Source organism: Bubalus kerabau, chromosome 20, assembly GCF_029407905.1.
Source record: "Bubalus kerabau isolate K-KA32 ecotype Philippines breed swamp buffalo chromosome 20, PCC_UOA_SB_1v2, whole genome shotgun sequence".
Classification (NCBI taxonomy): domain Eukaryota; kingdom Metazoa; phylum Chordata; class Mammalia; order Artiodactyla; family Bovidae; genus Bubalus; species Bubalus kerabau.
Genome location: NC_073643.1, coordinates 57,338,147 through 57,365,153, shown reverse-complemented (window position 1 = coordinate 57,365,153; position 27,007 = coordinate 57,338,147). Strand labels below are relative to the sequence as shown.

At 51.0% G+C, this 27,007-nt stretch overlaps 1 protein-coding gene across 19 annotated transcripts in view; it reads left to right on the top strand.

The window, feature by feature from the left end:
- The window catches only part of VGLL4 (vestigial like family member 4), a 162,715-nt gene that overhangs the window by 117,559 nt on the left and 18,149 nt on the right, over positions 1–27,007 (top strand). For all 19 annotated transcript variants that reach the window (XM_055557382.1, XM_055557391.1, XM_055557376.1 and 16 more), the window contains one exon: positions 8,470–8,659. In XM_055557382.1, the coding sequence (XP_055413357.1) occupies positions 8,470–8,659 (190 nt within the window). The remainder of the gene's footprint in view (positions 1–8,469; positions 8,660–27,007) is intronic.

Here is a 27,007-nt window from a genome sequence, read left to right as displayed (position 1 = left end):
GAGGCCTCTCCTCTTGGCTTGTAGATGTCTGTCTTCACGTTCACGAGGTCTTCCCTCTGTGTGTCTGCGTCCTCATCTCCTCTCATAAGGACATCAGTCGTGCTGTCTGGGTGCCCTCCCATATTACCCTGTCTCCATGTAAGTCATATTCTGAGTACTGGGGTGTTAGGACTGCAACATACGAATCTTGGGGGCACGATTCAGCCATCAGGCCCCCCTTCCTGCCCACCGTCCCCTTCCACTCTCTTTCCTGCTTCCTGCCTTCAGTTGTCTTCCTCCCAGTTCCTTTCCTTGACCTGTAAAGCATCCTGCACAGCTAGAAAGATCATGAAAGCTGAGAAATCTAAATGCCCGGTTTCTCCTTTCAGCCCTTCTGTTAATTTGCTTTGTGACTTGAATTATTTACCCATTCTTCCTGCCCACCCCCCTCCAGTCCCCGCACTGTGTGGCATGTAGCACTGCATAGCATGCAGGATCCTAGTTCCCCAACCTTGCATCGAACCCGTGCCTCCTGCAGTGGACGTGCGGGGTCTTAATCTCTGGGCCACCAGGGAAGTCCATGTCCACCCATTCTTGAAACATTGATTTTCTTGGCTGTAGGATGTGAGCTCTGCTTCCTTCTTCTCTTCCCTTACAGGACTGTAGTCAGGAGAACCCAGAATAAAAGCTCAGATTTTTAAAGGATTTTAAAATAGGATATGTACCGAAGTGGTTCGCCATTCCCTTAAGATACAAGAGGGTCCTGACAAAGTATCTTGCAGACATGTCTACAAGATTATTTGGAGTGCTTGGAATTCTAATGAAAACAGCGTGTGTTTCAACTCTGCAAGTTTTACAATGGTATTGTTACCCTTAATTATATTATTAGCAGTCACTCGTGCAGGTTGTGGGTTTAGTCGTGCCCACCCCTCCAACAGTCTCACTGAGCTCAAACCGAGCTCAGTCAGGGGTCTGGCAGAGACCTCCGCCCACGCCCACGTCCTGACTGACCGGACAGGAGTGACCTTTAGCCGAGCTGTGGGCTCCAGACGTGTGATCGGGCTGCAGGGTCAGAGCCGCGTATCTCGAGTGACGGTGGGAAAGGCACTTTGGGGGACACCCCCGGTGAGGGTGGGGTGGGGTGTGCGAGCTCTGTCCCTGGGTTGTAGAGTTGCATGCAGTCTCTGCACTGCATGCGGGCAGACGCTACGTCACATCTTTTATCTCCGCTGGCTCACCCGGGTTCCATCGTGTTGCCCAACAGCCCTCCGTTGCAGAGAGCAGTCAAGAATAGCCACAAGTTGAACCGTTGGAGCATAAGTGGCTTCGCTGTCTCCTCCCCCGCTGCTGGTCCGTGAGACAAAGAAGTATTCTTTGAGAGAAAAGGCAGACGCCCCGCCTGCCGGGCCGTGGGGTTGGGAGATGGGTTGTGACATGTGGAGCGCGCTTGTTTTATCAGGTGCCCCCCTGCCAGCAGGGTGACGTCAGCTGGTCGCCGTGGGCTGTGGTCAGACGGGAGATGGAGCCCACTGCCGAGCTTGGGGGACCGGGCAGTGGTTTTTATACTTCTTTGATTTAGGTTCCGACACGATAAAATGGATGAGGAGGAGAGGAGAACATAAAATCTCGGACACAGCCAAGATGTAAATTGTGGCAGAAAACTCTCTGTTCATGAAAAATCCTCAGAAGTTACCAGTACATGTTAGTCGCTCAGTCATGTCTGACTCTTTGCCACCCCAAGGACTGTATGTAGCCAGCCAGGCTCCTCTGTCCATGGAATTGTCCAGGCCGGAATACTGGAGCGGGAGAAGTTATAGAAGGAGACTCCTTAAACACAGACACTGTCATTTCAGCCTTGCGCTGTCTGACTGGTCTCCACAAAGCCACAGGCAGCCCCATGATTTTGATTAATCTCCCCTGAGTTAGGCCACAGTCATCAGTGCGGCCACAGAGCTGGTGAGGAAGAGGCGTGATGGGGAGCTGACCCGGTTTTGGTGCCTGCCCTCGCGTTGTCCTGGGGTCCATTTACCTCTCTGAACCAGCCCAGTTGCCTCTCCCGTGCTGAAGGTCTGAGTCAGACTCAAGGCTGCGATTTTGTGGACCAAACTGCCTTTCTCCCAGGCCTCCGTTGACTAACAGCGGCTTTCTTGTAGCGCCGAAATAAGGAAATGAAGCTGGACCGCCGAGCCTGAGAAGGGTTCTTGGTTGTTAACTACACCCCCTTCAGCTGAGAGGTGAACTGTCAGGATCTCAGTTGCATCTTTTCCTCCCCGCTCGTGTCCACTGTGCTCTGTAACAGTTGAGTGTTTCTCCATGCACCGCCTTTGGAAGATACATGTTATGGAGCAGAGATGAGAGCCAAAGGGGGGCCCTCAGGATGAGCTCATGGAACCACGGAATCTTACAAATGGAGGCTCAGGGGGTCTCCCAGAGGGTGCAGTGGTAAAGAGCCCGCCTGCCAACGCAGGAGGACCTGGGTTTGATTTCTGAGTTGGGAAGATCCCCTGGAGGAGGAAATGGCAACCCACTCCAGTATTCTTGCCTGGAGAATCCCCTGGACAGAGGAGCCTGGCGGCCTACAGTCCACGGGGTCGCAAAGAGTCGGACACGACTGAGCAGCTAAGCATACAACGTTAGGAGACAGCCACTGTTGTGAGCGCCCTGCAGGTAGGCTCTGTACTGGGCCCGGTCTAAGATGGACCATTGTGTCATGTCCCCCAAAGAAAGAAACAGTCCTGTTATCAAAAGATGCCAGCTGACAATGGACAAGGGTCAGTTTTATTATAGTGTAGGAAGTCGGGAGTCCTAGAAGCCTTTAGCCGTGGCAGGAGCATGACTCAAAGCTGTGGATTCCTGGGGCTCATCTGTCTCCCTTGATCTCTCTTCCCTTCGTCCCCATTCTGACTTGGAAAGCAGGATTTTCTTCTAATATCTCACCAGAATCATTATATAGCACATCATAAAGCTAAGTGGTTTTCTTTTTTCTTTCTCTCTGTGAAGCTTTTTTTTTAAAATTTGAAATTAGTATATGCTGACTCTTGTGAAATCTTGGGCCAAAATCCTTGCTCATCTTCAAAATTTGGAGAAATAATTAAGGAATACTTTTGATCCATTTACTGAAACCACTATCATGACTGGAAACAAGAGCTAATTTTTTTATCCATTAGGCATTGTTCTTCGGTAACAGATACCTGGATAAAATTATCTTCTATTTAACAGGCCAGATAACAGTTTGAGTCGAGCTCCTTTCGTTATAATTGTAACCTCTTAAAAAAAAAAAAGTTAAATTGACAGTTGTAGCTAAGCCAACTCAGAAACTTAAAATACCGGGTTCCTCAGACAGCTCAATGCCCTTCTCTTGTTTGTTCTTGACAAAGAAAGATCATTTCTCCTTTTTCAAATTACCAAACCATTGTGAGATTTGGCATACCCATTAGCGCAAAAGAAAAAAGCCTTTTATACCCCAAGATAAGTTCCTTTTGGTGTGTATTCTTTTCCTTCCCTGCTTGTGGTCAGAGTCTGTATAAAAATTTCATCATCTGTTTTTTTTCTGGCGGCACTTCGCACAGCCTTCGGCATGTAATAGACACTTAAACACCGTCTGATTAAAAGCTGAGCTGGAGCTTAATAGGATTCTGATGAACCCAAGTGCCTGCATAACCTCAGGCTCTTCTGCTTTGTTTTTGCTTTTTACACTTGATAAATATTTAGAAAGTTATCTGACTGTGACATAGTAGAGAGATAGCTATAATAACAAGAGGTTTATTTTTATTTCAGGGACAATTAATGGATGCTTGTTCTTATTTAACAGTGAATTGTGGAGACAAGGATCTCATAACAGTGGGATCTTCTTTCACCTACTTATAAATACAGCTTTGGGGGAATATAATTCACATTATCATACCATTTGCCCATTTAAAGCACACGAGACGGTGGATTTTAGTGTATTTACAGGGCTCTGCGGACTACACCACTTTTCGGAACATTGTCTTATCGTTCCCAAGAGAAACCCTGCCCCCCCCAGCAGTCGTGTCCCACCCCCGACTTCTCCCAGCCCCCAGTCGACTGTCTTTTATTTATTTTAAAACGAATCTACTTTCTGTCTCCACACACTCGCCTGTTCTGGACGTCCCGCAAAATGGAACCAGACAACACGTGGCCTTTCGGGTTGGCTTCTTTCACTCGGGGTCCTATTCTCTAGATTCTCCCGTGTTGTGGCGTGAATCAGCGCTTCCTTCCTTCTCACAGCTGAATAACGACATTCCATCCTGCGGATGGACCACGTTTTCAGTATCTGCTCAGCGCTGGGTATGTGGGCTTGGGGCTGTGAAGAGTGAAGCTGCTGTGAACGTTCCTGGGTGAGTTGTGTGTGATTATGTGTTTTCATTTCTCTCGTATCTCTCTACCTTGGAGGGTGGTTGCTGGATCTGTGGTTAACCGTTGGAGGAGCTGCCCCACGTGGTTTTTCCCAGCACCTGCACCATTTCACGTTCACATCAGGAAGACACGAGGGTTCTAAGCCGTCCACATCCTTGCCGGCACTTGTCTTCTGTCTTTTTAGCCCAGCCCTCCTAGGGGCTCTGAGCTGGCGTCTCACCGTGGTTGTGTTTTGTGTTTCCCTGACGGCTGGTTGGACTTCCCAGGTGGCGCTAGTGGTAAAGAACCCGCCTGCCAATGCAAGCAGACCTCAGAGATGCAGGTTTAATCCCTTGTTTGGGAAGGTCCCCCTGGAGGAGGGCATGGCAACCCACTCCAGTATTCTTGCCTGGAGAATCCCAAGGAATGAGGAGCCTGGTGGGCTGCTGTCCATGGGGTCGCCCAGAGTCGGACACGACTGGGGCGACTATCACACACGACTGGTTATGTTGAAGATGTTTCCTCGTGCTTGCTTACTCGTCATTTGTAGACCTTTTTTGGAGAAAGTTCTATTCAGATCCTTTCCTGTATTTAATTTGGGTTATCTTTCTGTTACTGAATTTTAAGAGTTCTTCATATAAATACATACTCAAATTGATCTTTAAAAAATCCTTATTCTACTATTTTTTAATCTTTAACATATCCCCAAACTCTGTACCTGGCCATCCTGGCCTCATACACACATTGTCAGGATATCGTGACCCTCTGCTGTGTGGAGCACATTGTGGTCTGTGCTCCGAGGATAGGAAATGAATACAGTGTCCCTTACTTCAAGGGGGCACAAAACCAAGTGGGAAGGGCCATAGTGATACATTTCTGTGTGTCAGGAAAAGAGGTGACTTTCAGATCGAGGAATCGAGGAAGGCAGCCTGAAGGAGGTGGCATCTTTAGTTGGCCTTATGTATCGGATTCAATACCAGAAGATTAGGGGGAGAACTCGGGTAAAGATCGTGAGTTCTCTGTGTTGTGTGGTGACTGGTTAACTTTTAGGGCTGAGATTTTTCAAAGCCTAGAAAGAGGAATACTTGGGAACACACATGGGAAGCATACTTGGGACCAGATGTTGATTGTGTGCACTGGAGCAGCCTGGATCCTGTTTTGTCAGTGCCTGGAGAGCCCCGGCTGTTGGGGTGAGGGTGGGGCCAGTGCCTGGAGAGCCCCTGGCTGTTGGGGTGAGGGTGAGGCCGTGCGGAAGGCTGAGTCTGCAGAAGGTGCAGGGACCTTGTGGGCGGGGTCACGGAAGGCACCACTGCTGTGTCTCCCTCTTAGAGACTGACGCGTGCTTTAGAAAGTCAGGAAGGGACTCCTGGGAGAATTGTTTAATCTCATGGTTTCCAAACGTATTTGACCGTAGCTTCACTTTTTTTTTAAACCGTGTAAGATCGGAGGTCCATACTTTGGGTTTTGACGTCTTAGTTCAGTATTTCACAACTAATTGGTAAAGGGCCCGCCTGCCAGTGTGGGAGGTGTCAGAAGAGGGAGTTGGATTCCTGAGTCCAGACAATCCCCTGGAGGAGGAAACGGCCCCCCACCCACTCCAGTATTCTTGCCTGGAGAATCCCATGGACACAGGAGCCCGGCAGACTTCAGTCCATGGGGTCACAAAGAGTCAGACACAACTGAAGCGACTTGGCACACAGCACAAGGTCTCAGTAAATGTTGGCTGGTTGGTTACCTAATAGATTAGAGGATTGTGGACCACAGAATTGGGTGTGAAGGAATGTGAGATGTTAGCTGGTCCGGATGGAGGCCCAGAGTGGGGGAATGTTGGTCTGATTGGCAGTGGCCATGGCTCTTGCTACTGTTAACCCGTTCACGTGTGACCTTGAGTGGGTCACACCTGTCACTCAGAGGAGTCCAGTGCTGATGGCAGGCACGTCCCCATCGTCTCTGGAGGATCCCCACGGGGAGCGGGACCACCCGTGCTTCCTTTGTGGGTCCTCTACCCGCCAGTTCCCCCATCTCCAGTGTTGTCAAAAGATCCATTCCTGTGGACCAGGGCACACACCAGCGCCTCCGTTTGATGAACTTAAACGCAGACAAGCCCAAGAACTTGTACAAGGGTGGGAGTTGGGGAGTGCAGCGGGAATGCAATTCTTACCCCAAGGGTTGTGCTTCTCGCGTCACGGCGAAGGCTTGTGTAATGAGCGACTCCTTTTTTGGGGAGTGACTCTTCCTTTGTTGCTTGGTGGTAGTTCTCCATGGCAACTACTGTTGCCACACATCTGGCATCTTAACAAAATGGCTCCCAAAGCCCAGGGGTCTACACGGAGTCCTCCTCAGCCCGCGTATCCTGCCAAGGACGTGGAGGAACACTGGGCGGAGTGCGCGCTGGCGCTCGGCCTTGTGGATGAGGCTTCGTCTGCAGTTGCTGAGTTCCTGGGGGTCTTACCGGGGCTCCTCCAGAAGTTAGCCGCGCTGCTGATGCTCTGTGGAGGAGGGGCCGACTTAGGGTATTTTCTGGTTTATCGAGGTACAGATATCAGCAGTGCTGTTTGTTTAAACCAGAAATGACTTAACAGGAAGTAGAGGGTCAACCAAAATCCTGCTGAATTTCTGAGGGTAACCAGCCAGCCCAGGGCTTGTTTTTTTTTAGGTATTTTATTTAAGATGGAAAGTTCCAGTTTGCTTCGGGACCAGAACCCTTAAAAGAAATCCTGACAGGAGGTGGCTTATGGGTGACCGTATGTTTGCTAGTTTATATCCTGCTGACTAAATTGGCAAAATTTTTATTTTTCCTGGTCAACACGAAGAAGGTGTCTTGTGTTTTCTTAACTCCCCTCACTCCCTTCCCTAATGGGGTCATGCTTGTCGTGTGTGTGGAGCCAGCGGCTGTTGGAACTGTCCACGCATCTTTGATGACACGAACATTAGTCTGGCATCAAAGGTTGCCTTTCTTAGGTTCCGCAGGCCTTTATCCCAATATGACTCTCGCACGGTGACCCAAGTGGAAACAGAAATGGTCGGGCCTGAGAGGCCAAATATCAGAAGCACAACAAAGGGGTTATTATTTGTGAGAATTTTAGGTAAACCCTCCCCTTCTCCCTCCCCCTTCCATGACTTAGAAAACTTGAAGTTTGCTCTTAAAAGTAACTATTACTCTCACTTATAAATGTTAGAAGGTACATAACCATTCTTATAATGAAAGGTTATGATTATTTTAATTCATAAGGAGGCCTAAAGTTAGCTCTTCGCTCAAAGCCTTTCTGAAACAGGAATGAAAAACACCCAAGATGCCGAATCAGATCGAAATGTGAACTCTGATGCGAGTGTCTGGCTTTGGAAATCTTTTGAGAACCACACCTGTGCGCTAGCTTGTGACAAATTACACACAGAAACTTAGTGCTGATCATAATCATAGTGTTTGTAACATGCAGGTTTCAGTGTACTCTAAGAAACAGTTTATTTCCCATTAAACCATGTATTTTTGTGTATTTTAACATTGGGGGCAAATATGCGAACTGTGAGCCCATAAAATTTCCTTATTCTTAAAAAAAAAAATAATATGCCAAAAACATAATAAAAATGTAACAAGCAAGAGAAGTGAGGTGAGTGTTTTAATGATGCTACAGTTAGGTCATACTTTTACAGAAACGCAGTTGAATACCCATGAGTCAAAAGACCTTTCATGTTTTCAGTTAACTCCTGAGATGGTTCATGGTCAGCACTCCCTAGTTACTTTACTGCAAGTTTTTATTTTAAACTAGACCCTAAAAAGTTGCTGAAGGGGAGAGGATGGTTATGTGATGTGATGATGGAGGTGTTAGCTTTGGGGGGGTGATGCTTTTGCGGTCTGTAAGCGTATCAGATCATCACGGGGTTCACCGTGAACCCGTGCAGCGTTATATGTCAATTATATCTCAGTAAAGCTGGGGGAGAAGAGAGCAATTGTGCTGGGAAACCATGTTTATGTAGAAAGTCTCATGCTTGGCAGCTCACCGCAGGCCTGGGCCCATTCTGAGCACGCCAGGGCGGCCCATCACGTTGCCAGCAACTTCCCCCCCGGGAGTTGTGGGGCGGGCGGGAGCATCTCTCCTGCCTGGTGACTGGTGACATGTCTCTGTCTCTGCGCAGGTGAAGCTGCTCTCCGAGGGGAGCCCCGGCTGCAGACCCTCCCGGTGGCCTCGGCCCTCACCGCTCACCGCACGGGGCCCCCGCCCATCAGTCCCAGCAAGAGGAAGTTCAGCGTGGACCCCGGCGACGACGACCTGGACTGTGATGGTGATCATGCTTCCAAGATGAGTCGCATCTTCGCCCCCCACCTGTAAGTGCCCCCCTTCTCTGCAGCCGGCCCGGCTCACATGGGCCTGTGGGGAGCTTCTCCGGCCGCTCTGTGCCGACTCTGAAGGGAGAAGGTGCCTGCTAGTCCCTCCCGCTCCCTGCCTGGAGGGGCCATTTAACGGGTTTTAATAACTTAGGGGAGGTGACCTCCTTCCCACGTGTCTGCCGTTCGTGTGCATTCCCCACCAGTGGTAACTTGCCTCAAGCGGCTTTGGGAGGTGATAGGGGAGACTTGCCTCCCTTGCTTGGTCCCTGCCAGGTGCTTCTTTGGGGGGGGACCGGTCCCCGCTGAGTGTCCTTAGGGGCCGGGGCAGTGACCAGAGAGGCCAGCGCCTGGACCCTGGCTGGGAAACGGGCGGCTGCCTGAGATGTAGGCATGCAGGCTCACCAGTGTGTTCGTGGCACACAGCTGAGACCTTCCCATGGCAGAGGGTGGTTTTTGTGTTTGGGTCTGAGCAGGCCGGCTCCTGCCCTCCGAGAAGCGGTCTACAGGTGGCCGGTGGTTCTGGGGCTGGTTTGGGGGGGCGCTGCTCCCCTGTCTGTGCCTGCGCCCTGCAGGCTGTACGCGAGTTGCCTCAGTGTCCTCTTCTGTTGAGATGAGAGCTGGACTCTGTGTGACATCACCACATTTGTGCTGGGAAACCCGTGTGCTTCCGTGTGCCCTATTTTTGCTCCCCCCACCCCCCCCCCCATTGTGTTTCTCACACACACACCCTGCGGACGGAGTGGATACTGCTTCGTATGTTTGCTGGACTCAGAGACCCCCCTGCTGCGGGGAGGCTGTTCTGGCTGTCACGCGAGGGTGGGTATGGTCAGAGTCTGGGGTCTCGGCGGAGGACGGAGGTGAACGGCCCTGTTCCTTTCCCCTCTACACGCGTGAGTTAGCGCACAGCGATCATTCAGGATGCTCGGCTTCCCTAGTTCTTCCGAGGATGCTGCTGTTTGCTGGCAGGAGCGTGGAGCTCAGAGTCTGGAGGGGACCTCGCGTGGTCCGAGGGCGCCGAGCGTGCCAGCAGCCCTCGGCATCTCCTGCATTCCAGCGCGCTGGATTGTGTGTGCAGTCATAAGACAGCCTGACAGTGGTATTTATCCTCGGTAAATCACTGTAGTGTTAGTCAGAGGCTGAGCCTGCAGTCTGGAGCCCTGGAATTTGCTACGATCAGGAATCCAGCAGTAAGGCTCTGCACAACAATGACCTCTTGCAAACAGGGGAGGCTCATAACTTAGATGCTCGGCGTTCAACTGTTTGCAGTTCATTCTTTTGTCACCAGGAATCCTCTCTTTCCCCAAACCCAAATAAGAGATATTTGATCTTTTTTTTTTTTTTTTTTTAAAAAAAAAAAAGGGAGTTGGCTGTGAGATAGTGTGTTTTGTGATCAAACATGCCTTAGTTAAAATCCCAGGTCTGCTACTTACCAGCATGGCTTTGGACAATCACTTCATTTATCTGGGCCCGATACCCTTCTCTACAGTGGCGTGGCTGTAAGTTCGTGTGTAGAACAGTTGTGAGCAGTAGAGTGGAAATATGCACGGAGTTGGGCACAGTGTAATAGACAGTTGATGAGAGTTACTGCTTTTATTATTACAGAGTCCATTACTCAGATATCAGGGATGATGGGAAACCAGAGCACGGTTAATGGCGAATGTGATGTTTGAAAGTCATAACTGGGTTATGGGTTCAAATTCATCCCCGCTTCCTTATTTCTCAGTGGGAGTAGGTTCCGTTCACACAGGATGAATGCTGAGCGCAGTGCCTGGCAGCTAGTAAGCAGAGCTTCCATCATTACTGATATTATTAGACTGTCAAAGCATTTAGAAAATGATCTTGTGGTTGCACATATGACCTTGATGCACCGGTTCTGTGAGGACACTGTAAAAATTTAAAGTGCCGGTAATAGACAAAGAGTTGTGGAGTTCACATGCAACTCACAATTGATGTCCTCATACCATAGGTTTAGAAGAACAGAAAAGGCAGCGCCCCCCAGGCCAACCCCCCTGGACGAAAGATGTGCAGCGTCACTTGTTCACCGAGGGGTAGCTCCTCATGTCAGGAACATTACTGAGGTTTCTGTGCCTGTCTTCTAAGAGCCGAATGACTAGTTTTACAGGCAAGTGTAAAAGATAACTTCCCTTACGGCTCCATGGGGTAGGGTAGCTAGGAAGTGCGTTGCTTGATTTGGTGAGACTTTTGCCATGCATGTTTTCCAAGAGCTGGATGATTAGTTTTGGAGGCAGGTTTAAAAGATACTTCTCCTCTTAGGACTTCATGAGGTAGGATGCTTAGTAAGTGCGTTGCTTGATTTGGTGGAACGTTTGCCATTTAAACTGTAGTGCATCCCACTCCTTTTTATTTCCCGTGCCTGAACGTTTTCTATACTAAACTGCAGATTCGTATGAAGAGGACAGGTGCTCAGTTGCGTCTGACTCTTTGCGACCCCACGGACTATAGCCCGCCAGGCTCCTCTGTTCATGGGATTTTCCGGGCAAGAACACTGGAGTGGGTTGCCATTTCCTCCTCTAGACATGTGGCGAGGAGGGGGTCTCAAAGATGTATGCTTGGCTGCATTTCACATAACCATCATATTGAGTTATTTTCCACTGGAGCGAGGGTAAGCTTGAGGCAGGGTAGGAAGCTACAGAGTATGACTAACTGTCTTCTGCTTTCTTTAGGGAAGGAAGGGGAGAGGGCAGAGGTTCCCCTAGTGATTTCTCCAGAATTTGGAAATTGAGAATTCCAGGTCGTTTGAATTGCTTATTGAAAGGGTGACCCTGAGAATATTTTTGGTTTGTTTGTTTGTTTGTTCTGGTTTTCTTTATTGCCTAAGAAAAGCGTGAAGATCATGAATGTCTTGCTTGGGAAGTGGAAAGTACTCTGTCTGCCACTTAGAAAGAAAGTGGATTAAGGTATTAGGCAAGTGTTAGGGTGGGATTCGTCTTCGAATCAATTTCCTAAATCATTTCATCTGTGACCCTGGTTTTCAAGTGTGAGCTGATGTGGACGAGCTCTCCTGTCACCTGTCTGTCATGCGTATGGACTCCAGGGCTCCTTTTTTCTTAGGTGAGTTGTAACTCCCTGATTTTGGCAGATAAGAGCCCCTGCAACTGCCTCATGTGTCCTTCTGAGATGAGCCCCTCCGCCTCCTTGAAGCCCTTTGTTGCTTTCTGGCAGACCACATGCTTACCTTGTAAGCTTTCTGCACCAGCCATTCAATCAGCCATTTCTCGGGGCCGGGCAGAGCGGGAGCGGGGGCTCCGATTCTGTGCAGTGGGGAAGGGTCTTTAGAAGCCGAGATCTGGGTGCTGAGTGTTAGTGTGATGTCACTGCCTCTAGACGTGACTTGTCTCGTGTGTTAATAGTAGACAATGGCTGCTTGTGACAGTTCACATTTCACTTTAAATCAAGTTAAAAACTCAGTTCCTCAGTCACACTAGCCCCATTTCCAGCTCTATAGCCACACGTGGCTCTTGGCTACCACATCAGACAGCACACACACAGAACATTTCTGCCATCACAGAAAGCTTGGTTTCTAAACTCAGTGGAAGGAGCTGGGGAGTCCTGGGTTCACTTTAATACTGCAATTCTAATCCAACTCCGCAGAGCTCTTCCTCCCCTCTCCCAATCCATCATCATGTCTCCATGATTCCAACATCGACTCCTTTAGTGTTCCGTCCTGCGGTACATGTCAGAGTGGCAGAATTGCTGCTCCCTTGCCATTCTGAAAAACAAACCTGCTAAGAAGAGTTTAAGATCTGTAGATTTTTTCCCCACCCTGTGCTGAGGAACTCTTTTTGTATAGAAGAACTATACAAAAAAGATCTTCATGACCCAGATAACCATGATGGTGTGATCACTCACTTAGAGCCAGACATCCTGAAATGTGAACTCAAGTGGGCCTTAGGAAACGTCACTATGAACAGAGCTCCTGGAGGTGATGGAATTCCAGTTGAGCTATTTCAGATCCTAAAAAATGATGCTGTGAAAGTGCTGCACTCCATATGCCAGCACATTTGGAAAACTCAGTAGCCACAGGACTGAAAAGGTCAGTTTTCATTCTACTCCCAAAGAAAGGCAATGCCAAAGAATGTTCATACTACTGCACAATTGCACTCATCTCACATGCTAGCAAAGTAATGCTCAAAATTCTCCAAGCCAGGCTTCAACAGTATGTGAACTGTGAACTTCCAGATGTTCAAGCTGGATTTAGAAAAGGCAGAGGAACCAGAGATCAAATTGTCAACATCTGTTGGATCATCGACAAAGCAAGATAGTTCCAGAAAAAAATCTACTTCTGCCTTATTGACTATGCCAAAGCCTTTGACTGTGTGGATCACAAAAAACTGTGGAAAATTCTGAAAGAGATGGGAATACCAGACCACCGTACCTGCCTTCTGAGAAATCTGAATGCAGGTCAAGAAGCAACAGTTAGAACTGGACATGGAACAACAGACTGGTTCCAAACAGGGAAAGGAGTACGTCAAGGCTGTGTATTGTCACCCTGCTTATTTAACTTCTGTGCAGAGTACATCATGTGAAATGCTGGGCTGGATGAAACTTGGGCTGGAATCAAGATTGCTGGGAGAAATACCAATAGCCTCAGATATGCAGATGACACCACCCTTATGGCAGAAAGAGAAGAAGAACTAAAGAGCCTCTTGATGAAAGTGAAAGAGGAGAGTGAAAAAGTTGGCTTAAAACTCAATGTTCAAAAACGATCATGACATCTAGTCCCATCACTGATGGCAAATAGATGGGGAAACAATGGAAGACTTTATTTTCTTGGGCTCCAAAATCACTGCAGATGGTGACTGCAGCCATGAAATTAAAAGATGCTTGCTCCTTGGAAGAAAAGCTATGACCAACCTAGACAGCGTATTAAAAAGCAGAGATGATTTTGCCAACAAAAGTCTGTTTAGTCAAAGCTGTGGTTTTTCCAGTAGTCATGTATGGATGTGAGAGTTGGACTATAAAGAAAGCTGAGTGCTGAAGAATTGATGCTTTTGAATTGTGGTGTTGGAGAGGACTCTTGAGAGTCCCTTGGAAGGATTGATGCTGAAGCTGAAACTCCAATACTTTGGCCACCAGATGTGAAGAACTGACTCATTAGAAAAGACCCCAATGCTGGGAAAGATTGAAGGCAGGAGGAGAAGGGGATGACAGAGGATGAGATGGCTGGATGGCATCACCAACTCAATGAATATGAGTTTGAGCAAGCTCTGGGAGTTGGTGATGGACAGGGAAGCCTGGTGTCTTGCAGTCCATGAGGTTGCAAAGAGTCAGACACGACTGAGTGACTAAACTGACCTTGCCGAGGGTGTAATTACAGTAGCCTCTTTGAAGTATTAATACCAACTTCAAAAGTTACTTTCCCACCCCTTTCAGTGTTGTGTTTATTAAAATCTCTGTTTGTTGGCACTCAATTGGAGATTTTTTCCATCCTTGTTGATTTCACTTTTTGAATATGTAAAATATTAGCATGCTTCTAGAAGCCAAGACTGTGTAATCGTATCAGCATATATGTAAGTCATTCTGCTGTATACCTTGAACTTTCACAGTGATGTTTCGTCAGTTATATCTCAATAAGACTGAAAGAAAAAAAAGTCAAAACCATACTGAAAAGTACTAGAGAAGTATTATTCCCTTCCCTGTGTCTTTCACCACTTTTGTTCCCTCCCCCTGAAGGTGATTACCCTTCGTGTGTGTGTGTGTGTGTGTGTGTGTAAATAAGCAGGTATGTGAATGTTTTCTGTCCCTTTATTTCTCACACACACAGTGTCATATTTTATATATTCACGTGAGCTCAGGTATTTTCAATGATGCATCCTGGACATCTCTTCATGCCAGGTCCTCATTGTTGTTCATGGCTGCATAGTACTTCATGGCCTGCACGTGCCAAGGTTGGTCCAGCCAGTCCCCTTTGTTCAGATGTTTAATTTTTTATAATAATACTGTTGCAGTGGATAATGTTGCCCATTTGTGACATCTTGTGTATTTGTAATACAGTTTAAAACTCTTGAGGGCTTAACAGTTGATGCATGCTAAATTTATACTGGTTTTGAGACTTGGTGTAGGCTGCTTGGCTGGTAGAGCCTGGTGAGAGCTGTGTGCTGAAGAGTGCCATCTACCCCCTTTGCACCTGTGTGTGTGAGTGATGGGTGTATGACCTGTTCACTCGGTTACCTGTGAGAGGAAGGGAATGTATATACTGAGTGCTTCCTCTGTGCTGACCCTCCCTCTGCCAGACACTGTGTGTTACCTCATTTAACCCTCACAGCCAATGTGTCCCTTTAAGATGGGGGGCGGGGGGTATGTGTGTGTGTCAGAAGCTGAACTTGAGAGGATAATGTGTCCAAAGTGACAGCAATCGAGCTGGGATTAAGCGCAACACTGGAAGCAGTCATCACGTGGTCACGTCACACCTGCATCTCACCTGAGACGGGATGACATGCCGCTAAAAGTCGGAAGCACATCGTTGGGGTGACACTTGAGCCTTCTCGTGTGTGACAGGTGCTAAATCATCTCTGTGTTGAACTGAGAATGAGACCCCCTATCCAGAGACTGTGCGTCCTGAGCTCATACCCCAGTGGGAGGAGGAGCTCTTTTTGATCAGTGGCGTGTACACGTGCAGAGTAGTTGCCCCTGGCCTCCCAATGGGGCAAAAGCCCTAAGCGCCCGCTGAGGTCAGAGCCTCGGTCACTGGCCTGGTGCCGTGAGGGCTGCGCCCGCCCAGCCCGTGTTAACAGTTCACGCTGAAGGAGACAGGGCCGCGCAAAGGACCCCCGGCCCCCCTGGTGGTGCTGCTACTCTGAGCTCCTGCCCAGGGTGACCCGTGGCCCCCGAGACTGTCTCCCCGCCACGGCCGTGCTGTCGAGGTCTCCCTCGAGTCTGAGGGAGCCGATCCCGTGTGTCCTTGAGTGCTTCTCCAGGGTAGGGTTCTCTGCTGCTGGTCTCCTCCCTTCTCTCCTCTTCCTTCTCCCTTGCTTATTCTCTTTTTTTTCCTCCCTTGGCCTTAGTCACTTCCCTCCTGACCCCATAGGAATGAACAGAAAAAGGGGAGGAAAACCAGGCTCAAAACCAGTAATTCCTACAGAGTGACCAGCAAGTTGGAGGAAGCCCTTTGAAATCAAGTTCTGGGCATGTAATAGCAGCTCTGCTAAAACAAAGAAGCCTCACTGATTACGGACTAAAATGAGCCTTTTCCCTGCAGTAGGGTTGACGGTGTAGATGGCACCTCAGTGCTCAGGAGCGCCTAGTCCAGTATCTCCATATTCCTTGGCAGCATCGCCACGTTTCCTTTGTGTCTCCATTTCTTGTATCTCTTTAGTACCTTTAGTGGGGATGTGTATGGACATGCGTTACCAAGGGACTGTTCATTCCACAAACTTCATGAACGTAAAGGAAGCAATTCCTCATTTCAATTTAAAACTAGACCCGGAGGGAATGGAGACTGCAGCGGCCACTGTGGAGAACAGTATGTATGTGTGTGTTGGTCGCTTAGTTGTGTCTGACTGTGCGACCACTGTGGACTGTAGCCCCCAGGCTCCTCTGTCCATGGGATTCTCCAGGCAAGAAGACTGGAGTGGGTTGCCATTTCCTTCTCCAGGGGATCTTCCGGGGTCTCCTGCATTGCAGGCCAATTCTTTATCAACTGAGCTACGAGGGAAGCCCAAAATCAACTGTAGTGTAATTGAAACAAAAAACTGCCCCTAGAGGAAATTGAAACGTTGGGGCTATTTTTGTACCTTGACATACTAGCAACTAGGGCTTTAAAGGTAAGCAGTCACATGTATTTATTATGTAAACAGTAATATGTATTTATAGGCAGAGCATGTTAGTGCTGTGTCCATGTCTACATAAGCCTTGGAGAGGGTCAGACTTCTCATTCCTGAGAGTGGTGCTAGATCAGGATTCCCAGGATCCAGAGAATCACAAGAGCCTTTGTATTAGGGCTTGGTCATGACCATGACTGTCTGTCAAGCCTGATTGTGTACTGAGCACTGTGCTGAGTGCTCCGTGGGCGTGATCACTCCGTGCGTCATCTCAGCTCTGAGATCCTGTGAATGCCCCTCTTTCGCAGGTGGTAAAACTGAGAGGTTGTAACTTGCTCGAGGTCACAAAGCTAGCTGGTTGGTAACAGGGCCAGGAATCAAAACCCAGGCTGGCTGTTCCTGCAGCCAGCACTCTTAGGAACCATCTTAGAGCCATACTGAAAGGCACACATGTCCAGCAGCTGTGAATTGGCTGATATAGGACATTAACGCCTTGTGGTTTGGGATGATGTGCTGTGTGTGCATTCTCAACCCAACGGAAGGATTCCGGGCAATGGCAGGCGGAGAGTAGGCACCGGGGCAGCAGTGGCTGGGTGCAGGGGCCTCGGCGAGGAAGGGCTTGTCGTTAAGTGAGAGAGCGAGGTGGGTGCATCTGCCCTGCATGGCGAGGCTTCCCTTCAGGGGTGCTGCTGCTCACCCTCCCACTGAAGACGCCTAATGGAACGGGGTCTCTGTGCAGGTGAGAGCCCCATGCGAGCCGGGAAGGGTTTCTTCCTTCATGCTCAGGAAAGGGCTCTTGGAATCGTGTTCTTGTTTAAGGTCTCTCTGTGTGCTCAGTTGCTCAGTCATGTCTGACTGTGACCCCATGGACTGCAGCCCACCAGGCTCCTCTCTCCAGGGGATTCTCCAGGCAAGAATACTGGAGTGGGTTGCCTCTTTCTCCTCCAGGGGATCTTCCCAAGCCAGGGATCAAACCCACATCTCCTGTGTCTTCTGCATTGAAGGTAGATTCTTTACTTAGTGAAGGTGAAAGTCACTCAGTCGTGTCTGACTCTTTGCTACCCCATGGACTATGTAGTCCATGGGATTCTCCAGGCCAGAATACTGGAGTGGGCAGCCTTTCGCATCTCCAGGGGATCTTCCCAACCCAGGGATCGAACCCAGGTCTCCCGCATTGCAGGTGGATTCTTTACCAGCTGAGCCACAAGGGAATCCCAAGAATACTGGAGTGGGTAGCCTATCCCTTCTCCAGGGGATCTTCCCGACCCAGGAATAGAACTGGGTCTGCTGCGTTGCAGGCAGATTCTTTACCGGCTGTTAAGGGCTTTCTACCAGGGAAGCCCTGACCCGCTGAGCCATCACCAATATTATCAGACCAATAGAAAGTGAAAGTCGCTCAGTCGTGTCCCATTCTTTGCAACCCCATGGACTATCCAGTCCATGGAATTCTCTAGGCCAGAATGCTGGAGTGGGCAGCCTTTCCCTTCTCCAGGGGATCTTTCCAGCCTTAGCCTAAAACATTCAGGCCAGGGCATTTTATAATCTGCTTTAAATACATGAAGACACTTTTTCTTTCCTCTCTCCAGATTCCATAAATCAAGAATTCTCGAAATAGAATCCCTCAAACTATGTGCGTTCTCTGTCTCCCACATCCTTCTTGGCATCGTCTGAACTTGGGAAGTTTTAGCCCCCAGATTCTATCTTCTGCTGTGCACTTTCAACACACAGGCGTGCGTGTCTTCCCACAAGTGTTCTGGGGTTTAAGAGGATATTTTATGGCCTTTAGTTTCAGTTATCCTAAATAACTAACTCTGAAATCCTCCTTAGTGTCTAGCAAGTATGTGTATTCATTTTGAAAGGAACAGGAGAAGGGAGCCTGGATCTGTAATGAAGGCTTTGGTTCAGGGAGGTGGAGCCTAAAAAGTGCTTCTGGTGGGGCTGACTTGGCCCTGCCCTGGGGGTGGGGTGGGGTTTGCTGCCTGCCTGGGGTGGAAGCAAAGGTGGTTTTCCCGCTGCTCTGCAGGCCCTTAAAGGCACAGCTGTGTGCTGCCTGCAAGTGTTTTGCTAATGAAGTGTGGTACCTTTAAAGAAAGGTCACGGGCCTGACCTGTGTTGTGTGGGTTTCTAGTTTGTCAGGCTGGAGGCATTTTCTCATTTTCACAGTTCAGCCGAAAACAAAGACCTCCTTATCCGAGCCGGGAGCCTTGCTCTTAAGAGCTGACATCAGCCTTTTCCCAGCAGGCAGCGTTTCTGCCTTAAGAGTCTTTGCCGAGAGCTGGGCAGGCCGACGGCCGCCCTGCCCTGGGTTTCTTCTGGCCGGATGAGACGCAGGGTGAAGAAATGCCAAGCGTGCCAGCAGTCAGGGCAGCAGAACCCAGCGCTGTCGTCACGGTCCCTTCTTGTCTGTTCTGCGGACCTCTGGGCGCCTCCGTTTCACAGAGCTTGTGAGCGTTGGGCCGAGGACCTTGAGAAAGGAGGACTGGTTTCCTAGAGAGGCGTTGAAGAGCCTTTGGGGCCCGTTGGGGAAGCCTCATTAGCATGTGTAAAGACACTGTTTAAAGACGACTCTAAAGTGGGGGGTGGGGGAGTGTTTTTGGGTGGATGGATTAAGTCAGAGGCGTTTGTTGAGAAGTTGAGGAAACAAAACCACACAGGGTTTGGTTCCCCCTCCTGCCCTGACTCTCCGGGTTTTCCGGGCGCTGTTTGCGTGAAGATGCTTCTGAGCTGGGGACACCGACAGCAGCCCTGCGTCCATGCGGTCGGACCATCGGCCTTGCTGCTCTGAGGACGCAGAGCCAGCCTGTCATGAGGTCAGGGCCTGGCACTCCTGCCTGAGGACCAGGAGGACTGCTCAGAAGTGGCCTCGCATGAGAGTCGGGGTGCTTCCTGGACTCTCTCCTAGGATCTCGCCTATAAACCCGTTGCCTTCTGCGTCCCTGCGTGTCCAAGCCCTGAGTTCTGAGTGTGGGGTAGTTTCTGTTTCATAAACGGCAGTGCGCGGTCCCCTAGCGTCTTTGCTAAAGCTTTGGGTTCAGGCACGCTTGCTGTCTGCTCTGCCTCCACCCCCGTCTGTCTTCCCACTCCTCTGTCTCTCTCTCTTGAAATTTCTCCCCAGATTGTCTCCAAAGTATGATTAAAGAGCTCCGTGTTGCAGTCAAGGGGTGGGTTAGGGACGTAGGTCGGAATCCCGCCAACCAGCGGATCCAGATTTTGGGCCCGCGTCTCTGGCCGCACCAGAGGCCTGCAGGAAGCGGAGTTTGCTCCCCTGCACTCTCCTCTGACTTCTCTACCTCCCGCCTGCCTTCCCTCGAGGAGAATGCAGTGACTAGCCGCACAGAGGATCCGGATGGGGCAGACCAGCTCCTAGTGGGTTGGGGCACTTACTAGGGGGCCCGTCGTCAGCTCCACCCTCTTTGCTCCCCCAGCCTGTCCCTGTGGTTGAGCCTGTCCAGGGAGGGTCTGGGCTTTTCTGTCTCCTCAGGAGTTGTATCCTCAGGACCGCTCCGGGACTTGGAGCACCGTTGCCCATTGAGGACCATCTTGCCTCAGTGCTCGAAGGATGGGGAGAGTGTTCCCCATCCAGAGTTTGGGAAGCACCCGACCCGGGCTCCGGGTTCTGCCCATGTGGTGGGCGTGAGGCTGGCTCTGAGAGTCTGGGGTGCAGGGAATCTCCAGCGTGACTCGCCATGGGATCCCCTAGTCCTTTGTCATGAGCCCCGTCAGCAATATCCTAGGGAGCATGCCTGCCAGGCCACGTGGGCGTCTTATCTGGTCTCAAAGTGATGTTACAGACGCGCGCGCACACACGAGGCCCGGGTGCCATCGGGCTTAGATTGGTGACGGTGCGATCCCTTGATTTGGGGTTGCTGGGTGCCAGCTTCCATGCTGGGTCTTCCAGGGAGAGTCCCTGAGGCCGGAGACATGGGGGAGCCCAGCCCCTTCTCCCTGACGGCGTGCCCCTCCCCGGCCTTCCGACGCTGGCTTCTCCACTCTGAGCTGTTTCCAGGGAACAGAGCATCTCCCCTTCCACATCCGCACCCCAGTCCAGGGCTGTGATCCTGAGCGTCAGCGGTCACGGAACTTCCATCCGCCCCTCCCTGGTGCCCTCACGACCCCAGGCCCGGGGGGACCCCTTGCCCGGCTTCCTCGCCCCCTCTCTTGCCCTCGCAGGCCCCCCTCCTGGTAATCTGGCTCCTGCACCTAGGCGCTCTCACAGGCTCGTCATCACCGCGTGTTCCGGGCCCTATCCTGCTTACTGCACCAAACCCTGGAGGGAACACACGGGCCAGCTCCCGGCGTGAACGCCCACTAGAGGTGGAGGGTTCCCAGGCCTTTATGCCTGGCCGGGGCTCAACCTCCGTGCCCATGGAGCTGTGTGTCCCCCGCTCCCCCCACCTGCAGAGCTGCCCCACTGGCGTCGACCTTAGAGCTTCCTGTCTCCGCCAGCGCTTAGCCAGGCCTGCCCCTGTCTCCACGGCGGGGTGTTTCCACTTGCCCTGGAGTCACCGCCGTCTCTTCCGTCTGCTTTCCCACGTGTGATCATCGCTGCCCCTGGTGAAATCTGGTCGCCCTGGATGTCCTCTGGGAGGCTCCTGGCCGTGGCCGTGGCTTAGACCCCCGTTCCCACGGCAGCGCCCTCCTTACTGGTCTTGGCACTTAAATGCTAAGGAAGGTTTCTGGAGCTTTCCTCTCTGCTCGGAACTCTGCCGGGGCCCCTAGGCAGCCCCAGGGAACTCTGAGCAGACCCCCGCCTGCAGGAGCTTCTGACCCGCTGCTGAGGCACGCCCACCCCCGTCCTCGGTCCCTGTTCCTGCCTCCTCCTCTCGGCAAGGGGGGTTCCTGCTGCGTCGCCGCAGACGCTTCTGTGTACAGAACAACACTTTGCTGCTTCTGACCCAGGTCTGTCCCACCCACACTCAGCACGGTGCCGCAGGCCTTCCAGGCACTAAGGAAGCGTTCACAAGAAACGTGTCACTCTGAATGCACTGTCGACATCCTTCCCTTTGGAAGGGATGGTGAGAATGACTTTCAAACACTTAATAAGTCCTGAGTGGCACCTCTTCTTGTGCCTGTGTTTTTTTCCTGTGAACCCTTGATGTTTAGTTCAGAGACCCACCCCCCTCACCCCTGGGACAGACTCCCATTCCCGCTGCTTCCCCTGTTTTCTTTACCGCTCCTCCCCGCTGTCTCCCCACAGTCTGCGCCCCCCACAAGCAGAAATGTGCAGGTCCCTAGTATCTGGGCACATGCACGCTTCGTACAATCTGGATCACTGCCTCTCCTTGAGATGCAGGTTTTGGATCAAATGCTCTCACCCCAGTTGTGGACTGAGAGTAATAAGCCTCCGGAGTTTACTGTGTGAATGAATCCCCCCTGCTCTTCTTTCTGTTTCTGCCTATGCACCTCGCTTGGATCCCAGTGTGGGCATCGGGTGAGATGTATGGAAGGGAGAGATCCAGTTCAGATGGGGGCCTCTCGCAGGTTAGGGGGATGGCTGGACCCTTCTTCTCAGTGGAGAGAGTTAGTTCTGTCCACACTAGAAAAGCAAGCAAACCCCTGCCCAAGTGTTTACTCCTTCTGGAGTCTTCCCAGATCTACCTAAAAGGTTCTCAAAGCTAAAATGTTTTTCAGCTATCTTACAATAGAACTGTGGTGTTTATTTGTGGGAGACCACTTTGGGTATTGGGCTCTCTGGGATCAGTGATAAAGAACCCGCCTGCCAATGCTGGAGACACAGGTTTGATCCCTGGGTTGGGAAGATCGCCCAGAGAAGGAAATGGCAACCCACTCAGTATTCTTGCCTGGAGAATCCCATGGACAGAGGAGCCTGGCAGGCTACAGTCCACGGGATAGCAGAGTCAGACATGACTGAGCAACTGAACAGCAACAACTTCGGGTGTGTTAGCCCCAGAGCAGGTTATGTCAGGCAACTAACGCGGAGGCTCCCTCTTCTCCGAGACACAGGAGCGACCTTGGCAGTAGAGACGTTGGTGAAAGGGGTGATGGCCACGTGGCTCCGTGATCAGCCTGTGTGTCTTGAGCGCCTCTGTGGAGGGCGTGGCCGTGTTTATGGGTGGGCAGTGGCTCTAGCTCCTTTTTGACAGTGAGATAAAACCCAGGCTCTTCAGGGTGACCTGCAGGGACTCCGGTGATTTGTCCTAAACGCCCTTGCCCAGAATTATTCTCCTTGGATGGCTTCCTTGGACTGTCAGTCCTCACAAGTCTCCGTGACTACGGTTATGTTAGGAAGACACCCAAACGCCCGCCTTTGTGCCAGCTCCACACGGTGTGGGAAGAGACCTCCCCAGACCCACGGTGGGCAGCCTGGGCGGCCCTCCCGCCGCGAAACGTCCGTCTTGAAAGCAGCACTGTCACTGCCCGGGGCATCTTAGCGTGTGTGGCGTGGCGCTTACCACCGTCTCCTGGGCTCCCCTTCACACCCCTGGCCGCCGTACTGTAACTGATCATTCTAAGCACGCCACCACATCTGGTGGTCATGTGACCTGCTGTCCTCCCAGCGCCCCTCCCACCAACTTTGGGAAGAGTTGGGATCCACAGACAGAAAACAACCAGTACCGTGCAAACACATGTGTCTTCACTAGTTGTGACACCCTGCGGCCCCGTTCGCTTTCTGTCTGGTGTGTGCAGTAGACAGGGATGCCAACTAACACCCCACGTGTGTTCGCCTTCAGCAGTGCCTCCGTGGGTGTTTTCTTTTCAATTCAGGGTGCAGTTAGATAGGGTTTTGTTGTCGTGCCTTCCAGTGGTCTTTGATCGAGGATAGCTTTCCCTGTGTTGCAGGGTGGGTGGTTGAGGGGCGAGGGAAGCAGGGACCTGGGCAGGGATGACCCTGGGTGTCCCTCCTTCGGAGGTCACCCTTTGGAACCAGCTGGACCCACGGCAGGGAGCCTGTCTGTCCACACTAGGAGTGATGACATCCTACGTGATAAATGAACCACGTTTCAGGATGTGAGTGGCTGTTACACAGGAGGGGTTGGGGGGGAGCGTGAGTTCAGAAATAATGGGGAAGGGAAGTCAAGTTGGAGGAGGAGGCGAAGCAATTGGAACAGGACACTGTTGTTCAGTCGCATCTGAGTCTTTGCGACCCCATGGACTGCAGCACACCAGGCCTCCCTGTCCATCACCAACTCCCGGAGCTTGCTCAAACTCATGACCATAGAGTCGGTGATGCCATCCAACCATCGCATCCTCTGTTGCCCCCTTCTCCTGCCCTCAGTCTTTCCCAGCATCAGGGTCTGTCAGGAACAGGACATGGCTGAGCAGTAAGAAACAGACGTAAATGTCCCTGCGAGCTCCAAGATAAAACTCAGCACCTTTTCCTGTACTTCTGTTGCTGCCCAAAGGCTCGTTTCTTTTTCTAGCCAACAATTCCAACACTTTTACTTAAAAAAAAAAAAAAAAAAAAGAATTAAAAAAACCCAACAACCCAGCACCTTCCCTCGTTCACAGCAGAGGAGGGGCATTGCCCTTGTCCTCTCCTCCCTAAACCTGCAGAACTCTTAATAGACCACTTTCCTGCGAGACCTCAGTCTCTTAGAAATAACTCATTCAAAGCTCAGGTGACCGCTATTGACTGTGGGAACTCATAGCATTTCGGGGAGCAGGGGAGCTGGAGGGTAGGGTTGGGCTTTGACTTTTCAGCAGCACAGTGCTCCTGCTAAGTCACTTCAGTCGTATCAGACTCTGCAACAGCATGGACTATAGCCCACGAGGCTCCTCCGTCCATGGGATTCTCCAGGCAAGAATACCGGAGTGGGTTGCTATTCCGTTCTCCAGGGGATCTTCCCGACCCAGGGATCGAACCCAAGATCTTAGATCTCAGTGCAATGCCTCTGGTGTCGGCAGGCAGGTTCTTTACTACGGCTGCCACCGGGGAAGCCCACTGGATGTCTAATTTGAGTTTCTGAGCCCCGATGTCAACTCCGTGGTGCTGCTGTGATGGAGGTGGGCGAGGATGTGGGACCCAGGCTGGTGACTGTGGGTTCTCTCACCTGAACTTGGAGCGCCTGGTGGGGCGGGGTGTCCCCAGGCGGGCCTCTTGCCCAGACTCGGGCGCCTTCCTCCTCCGGTTGCCCCTGATCCCAGGGCTCCCCCTCCTTTTCTCTTATTGAGCGCTGGTTGTTTGCCTCTTGTTTCGTTTCCAAGAAGTGTAGCAGAGTATCTTTCCAGTAGGTTCTCCACTGTGCCTCAGCTAGCAAGCCTTGTTTGATGTTGCTTGTGACCAAAAAAAAACTTGTTAACAAATGCAGACACTGAGGCTGTTTACAGGGTTGCTTTGTTTGTGGTCTTTCTGCGGCTTCTCTGGGCTTCCATTCTTGCTCACATCTCACATGGCCCTTGTCTCTAGAAGTGGGGTTTCTGGGTTGGGTGGTGCCCGTTTCTGCCTCCCTGCGTCCTGCCAGCTCATCTCTTCTGGGTTTGCTGACGGACATTCCCACGGGCAACTGTTTGCATGTGTCCATCACCCACAGCATCCCGGAGGTGACCTTTCGTTAACTGTTAATTTTTCCAGGTTTCATGGGAGAATCATTGTTCTAACTTTCCTTTTTTCTTTCTTTCTTTCTGCTACTAGGAAACTTGACTAATCTTTTCATATTTTTATTGGCCATTTGGATTTCTTTTGTGATTTCTGTCTTTTTTTTTAAGTAGCATGTGTATCTGTCTATTGGTGATGTTACAACTTCATATTAGGGACCCTCCATCAAATGAGTTAGGAAAATAACCGTCTTCCTAAGTTAAATTTGCTTTTCAACTTTACTGTGTTTTTGAAATAGATGTTTTTTTAAATTGAGAAGTGGTCAAGTCATTGAATCTTTTTTTTTTTTTTTAATGGAAAAGCCTTCTAAAGTGTTTGAGAAGGGACCAGAATGCTTCGGCAGGCGCCTGGAAACATGCGTCTGGGCTGTGTTTTGCTGGTGGGGATGACTGCGTCTGCTTGCTGCATGTTGGTGGTGGGACCAAGAGGTGCGCAGCGTGGTGTGTTTCCTTGCTTGCTTCCTTGCCCAGCACGTTCTGGGAGCCTGCTTTGCTTGTGGCACTGGGGGCTGTGGGAGTGTGTGGAGGAGTCTGCTCTGGGCCTGAGGACATTTCAGGGGTGGCAGTGTGGTACCGCCACCCCAGCGGGGAAAACAGGATCCTGGCCAGGGTTCCCGATTGTTTGCCTGTCCACCCCCCACTCCAGGACACTGAGTGTTGAGCACTGCGAGTGGCCAGCAGGCTTTTGGCATTTGCTGTAACGGTCTCTCGTTGGTACCATGAGCATGCTATGAAGTCAGACATTTAAATTCTGTTTTTATTTAACCATTTTACCAGATGTTTCCTGTGGTTTGACAGAGGTACCGTTTACTCGAAAGTTCACACTCCTGAGATCTGTAGTGTTATGGACACTGTTGCTATAGACAGTGATTCTGTCGGGGCTGGATTTGGAAGACCGCTTTTGCATCATTTTTGGGTCGAAGATGTGTTTTTCCCCGGAACGCAAATGCCATCTTCATCATCATCACATCATCTGTTACCGTTGTGATCTCCGGTTTATAAAAGGCCATAACGGGCTGATCAGCATTTATTCCCATAAACACCACGGTGCCGCCGTGGGCTGTACTTTCTGTGAGCCGGACCCAGGCATGCCTTGGTTTTGTCTGTAAAACTCACCTGGGGAGGAAAGAACTCAGGTTTGGGGGCGGGTGAAGGTCTGACCTGGCCCGGCAAGGGGACTGAGGCTGGGGGGGGTGTGTATGTCAGCGGAGGCGGGTGGTCCGTGACGCAGGGTGTGGGTGAGGACGCTGCAGACCTGTGCATCCTGTGCAGCCACCCCAGACCAGATTCTGCAGGAGGAAGTCTGTTCCTACAGACCCCAGCTCAGGGAACACGGGGCGTTCTGACCTTCCTGCTTAGAGGGGCCCTTGTGGGCCATGCTGCTCCTCTGAGCACCACCCCCCCCCCCCCAGCCCCCCAGCCTCTCGTGGGTTCCATTCAGTCTCCTTTTCAGAGACGTTTTTAAAAGGCCAATGTTCTGGAAGACCGAGGAGACAAAGGAGGAGGAAATGGCACACTGTCATCCTGACGACCGAGCTCTCGCGATCGGGGCAGTAAAGATGCGGGTCACCTTCTGGAAGGACACCCTCCATCCTCCATGCAGAAAGCGCCCAGGAGCCCCGGGCGGGCCCCGCAGCCGGCCCCCCGCCCCCCATACACACACAGCGCGCCACCTCCCGCGGCAGGGACTTTTATTCTGACGGGCCTCCCGCCCAGCCCGTCCTGCGCAGGACCGCCTGCCAAGTTTGGGAGGCCCACGGCTTTCTTGTGGGAGGACGCTGGGCTGTCTTCATGCTCTTTGGCAATGATTAAAGTGAGGTTAGTACCAAAAAAGCCCTTTCATTTTATTCCCTTATCCTTGCTTTTGCAAACCAGATGGCAACCCTGTATTTTCAGCTGTAATTGATTTAAACTCCGAAGGCAGCGAGGCCGGGCGAGGCGGCCCTGCCTCTGCTCCCTCTTCCTGCTCATCCCTCTGGCCTGCCAGGCGGCCCCGTCCCAGAGTCAC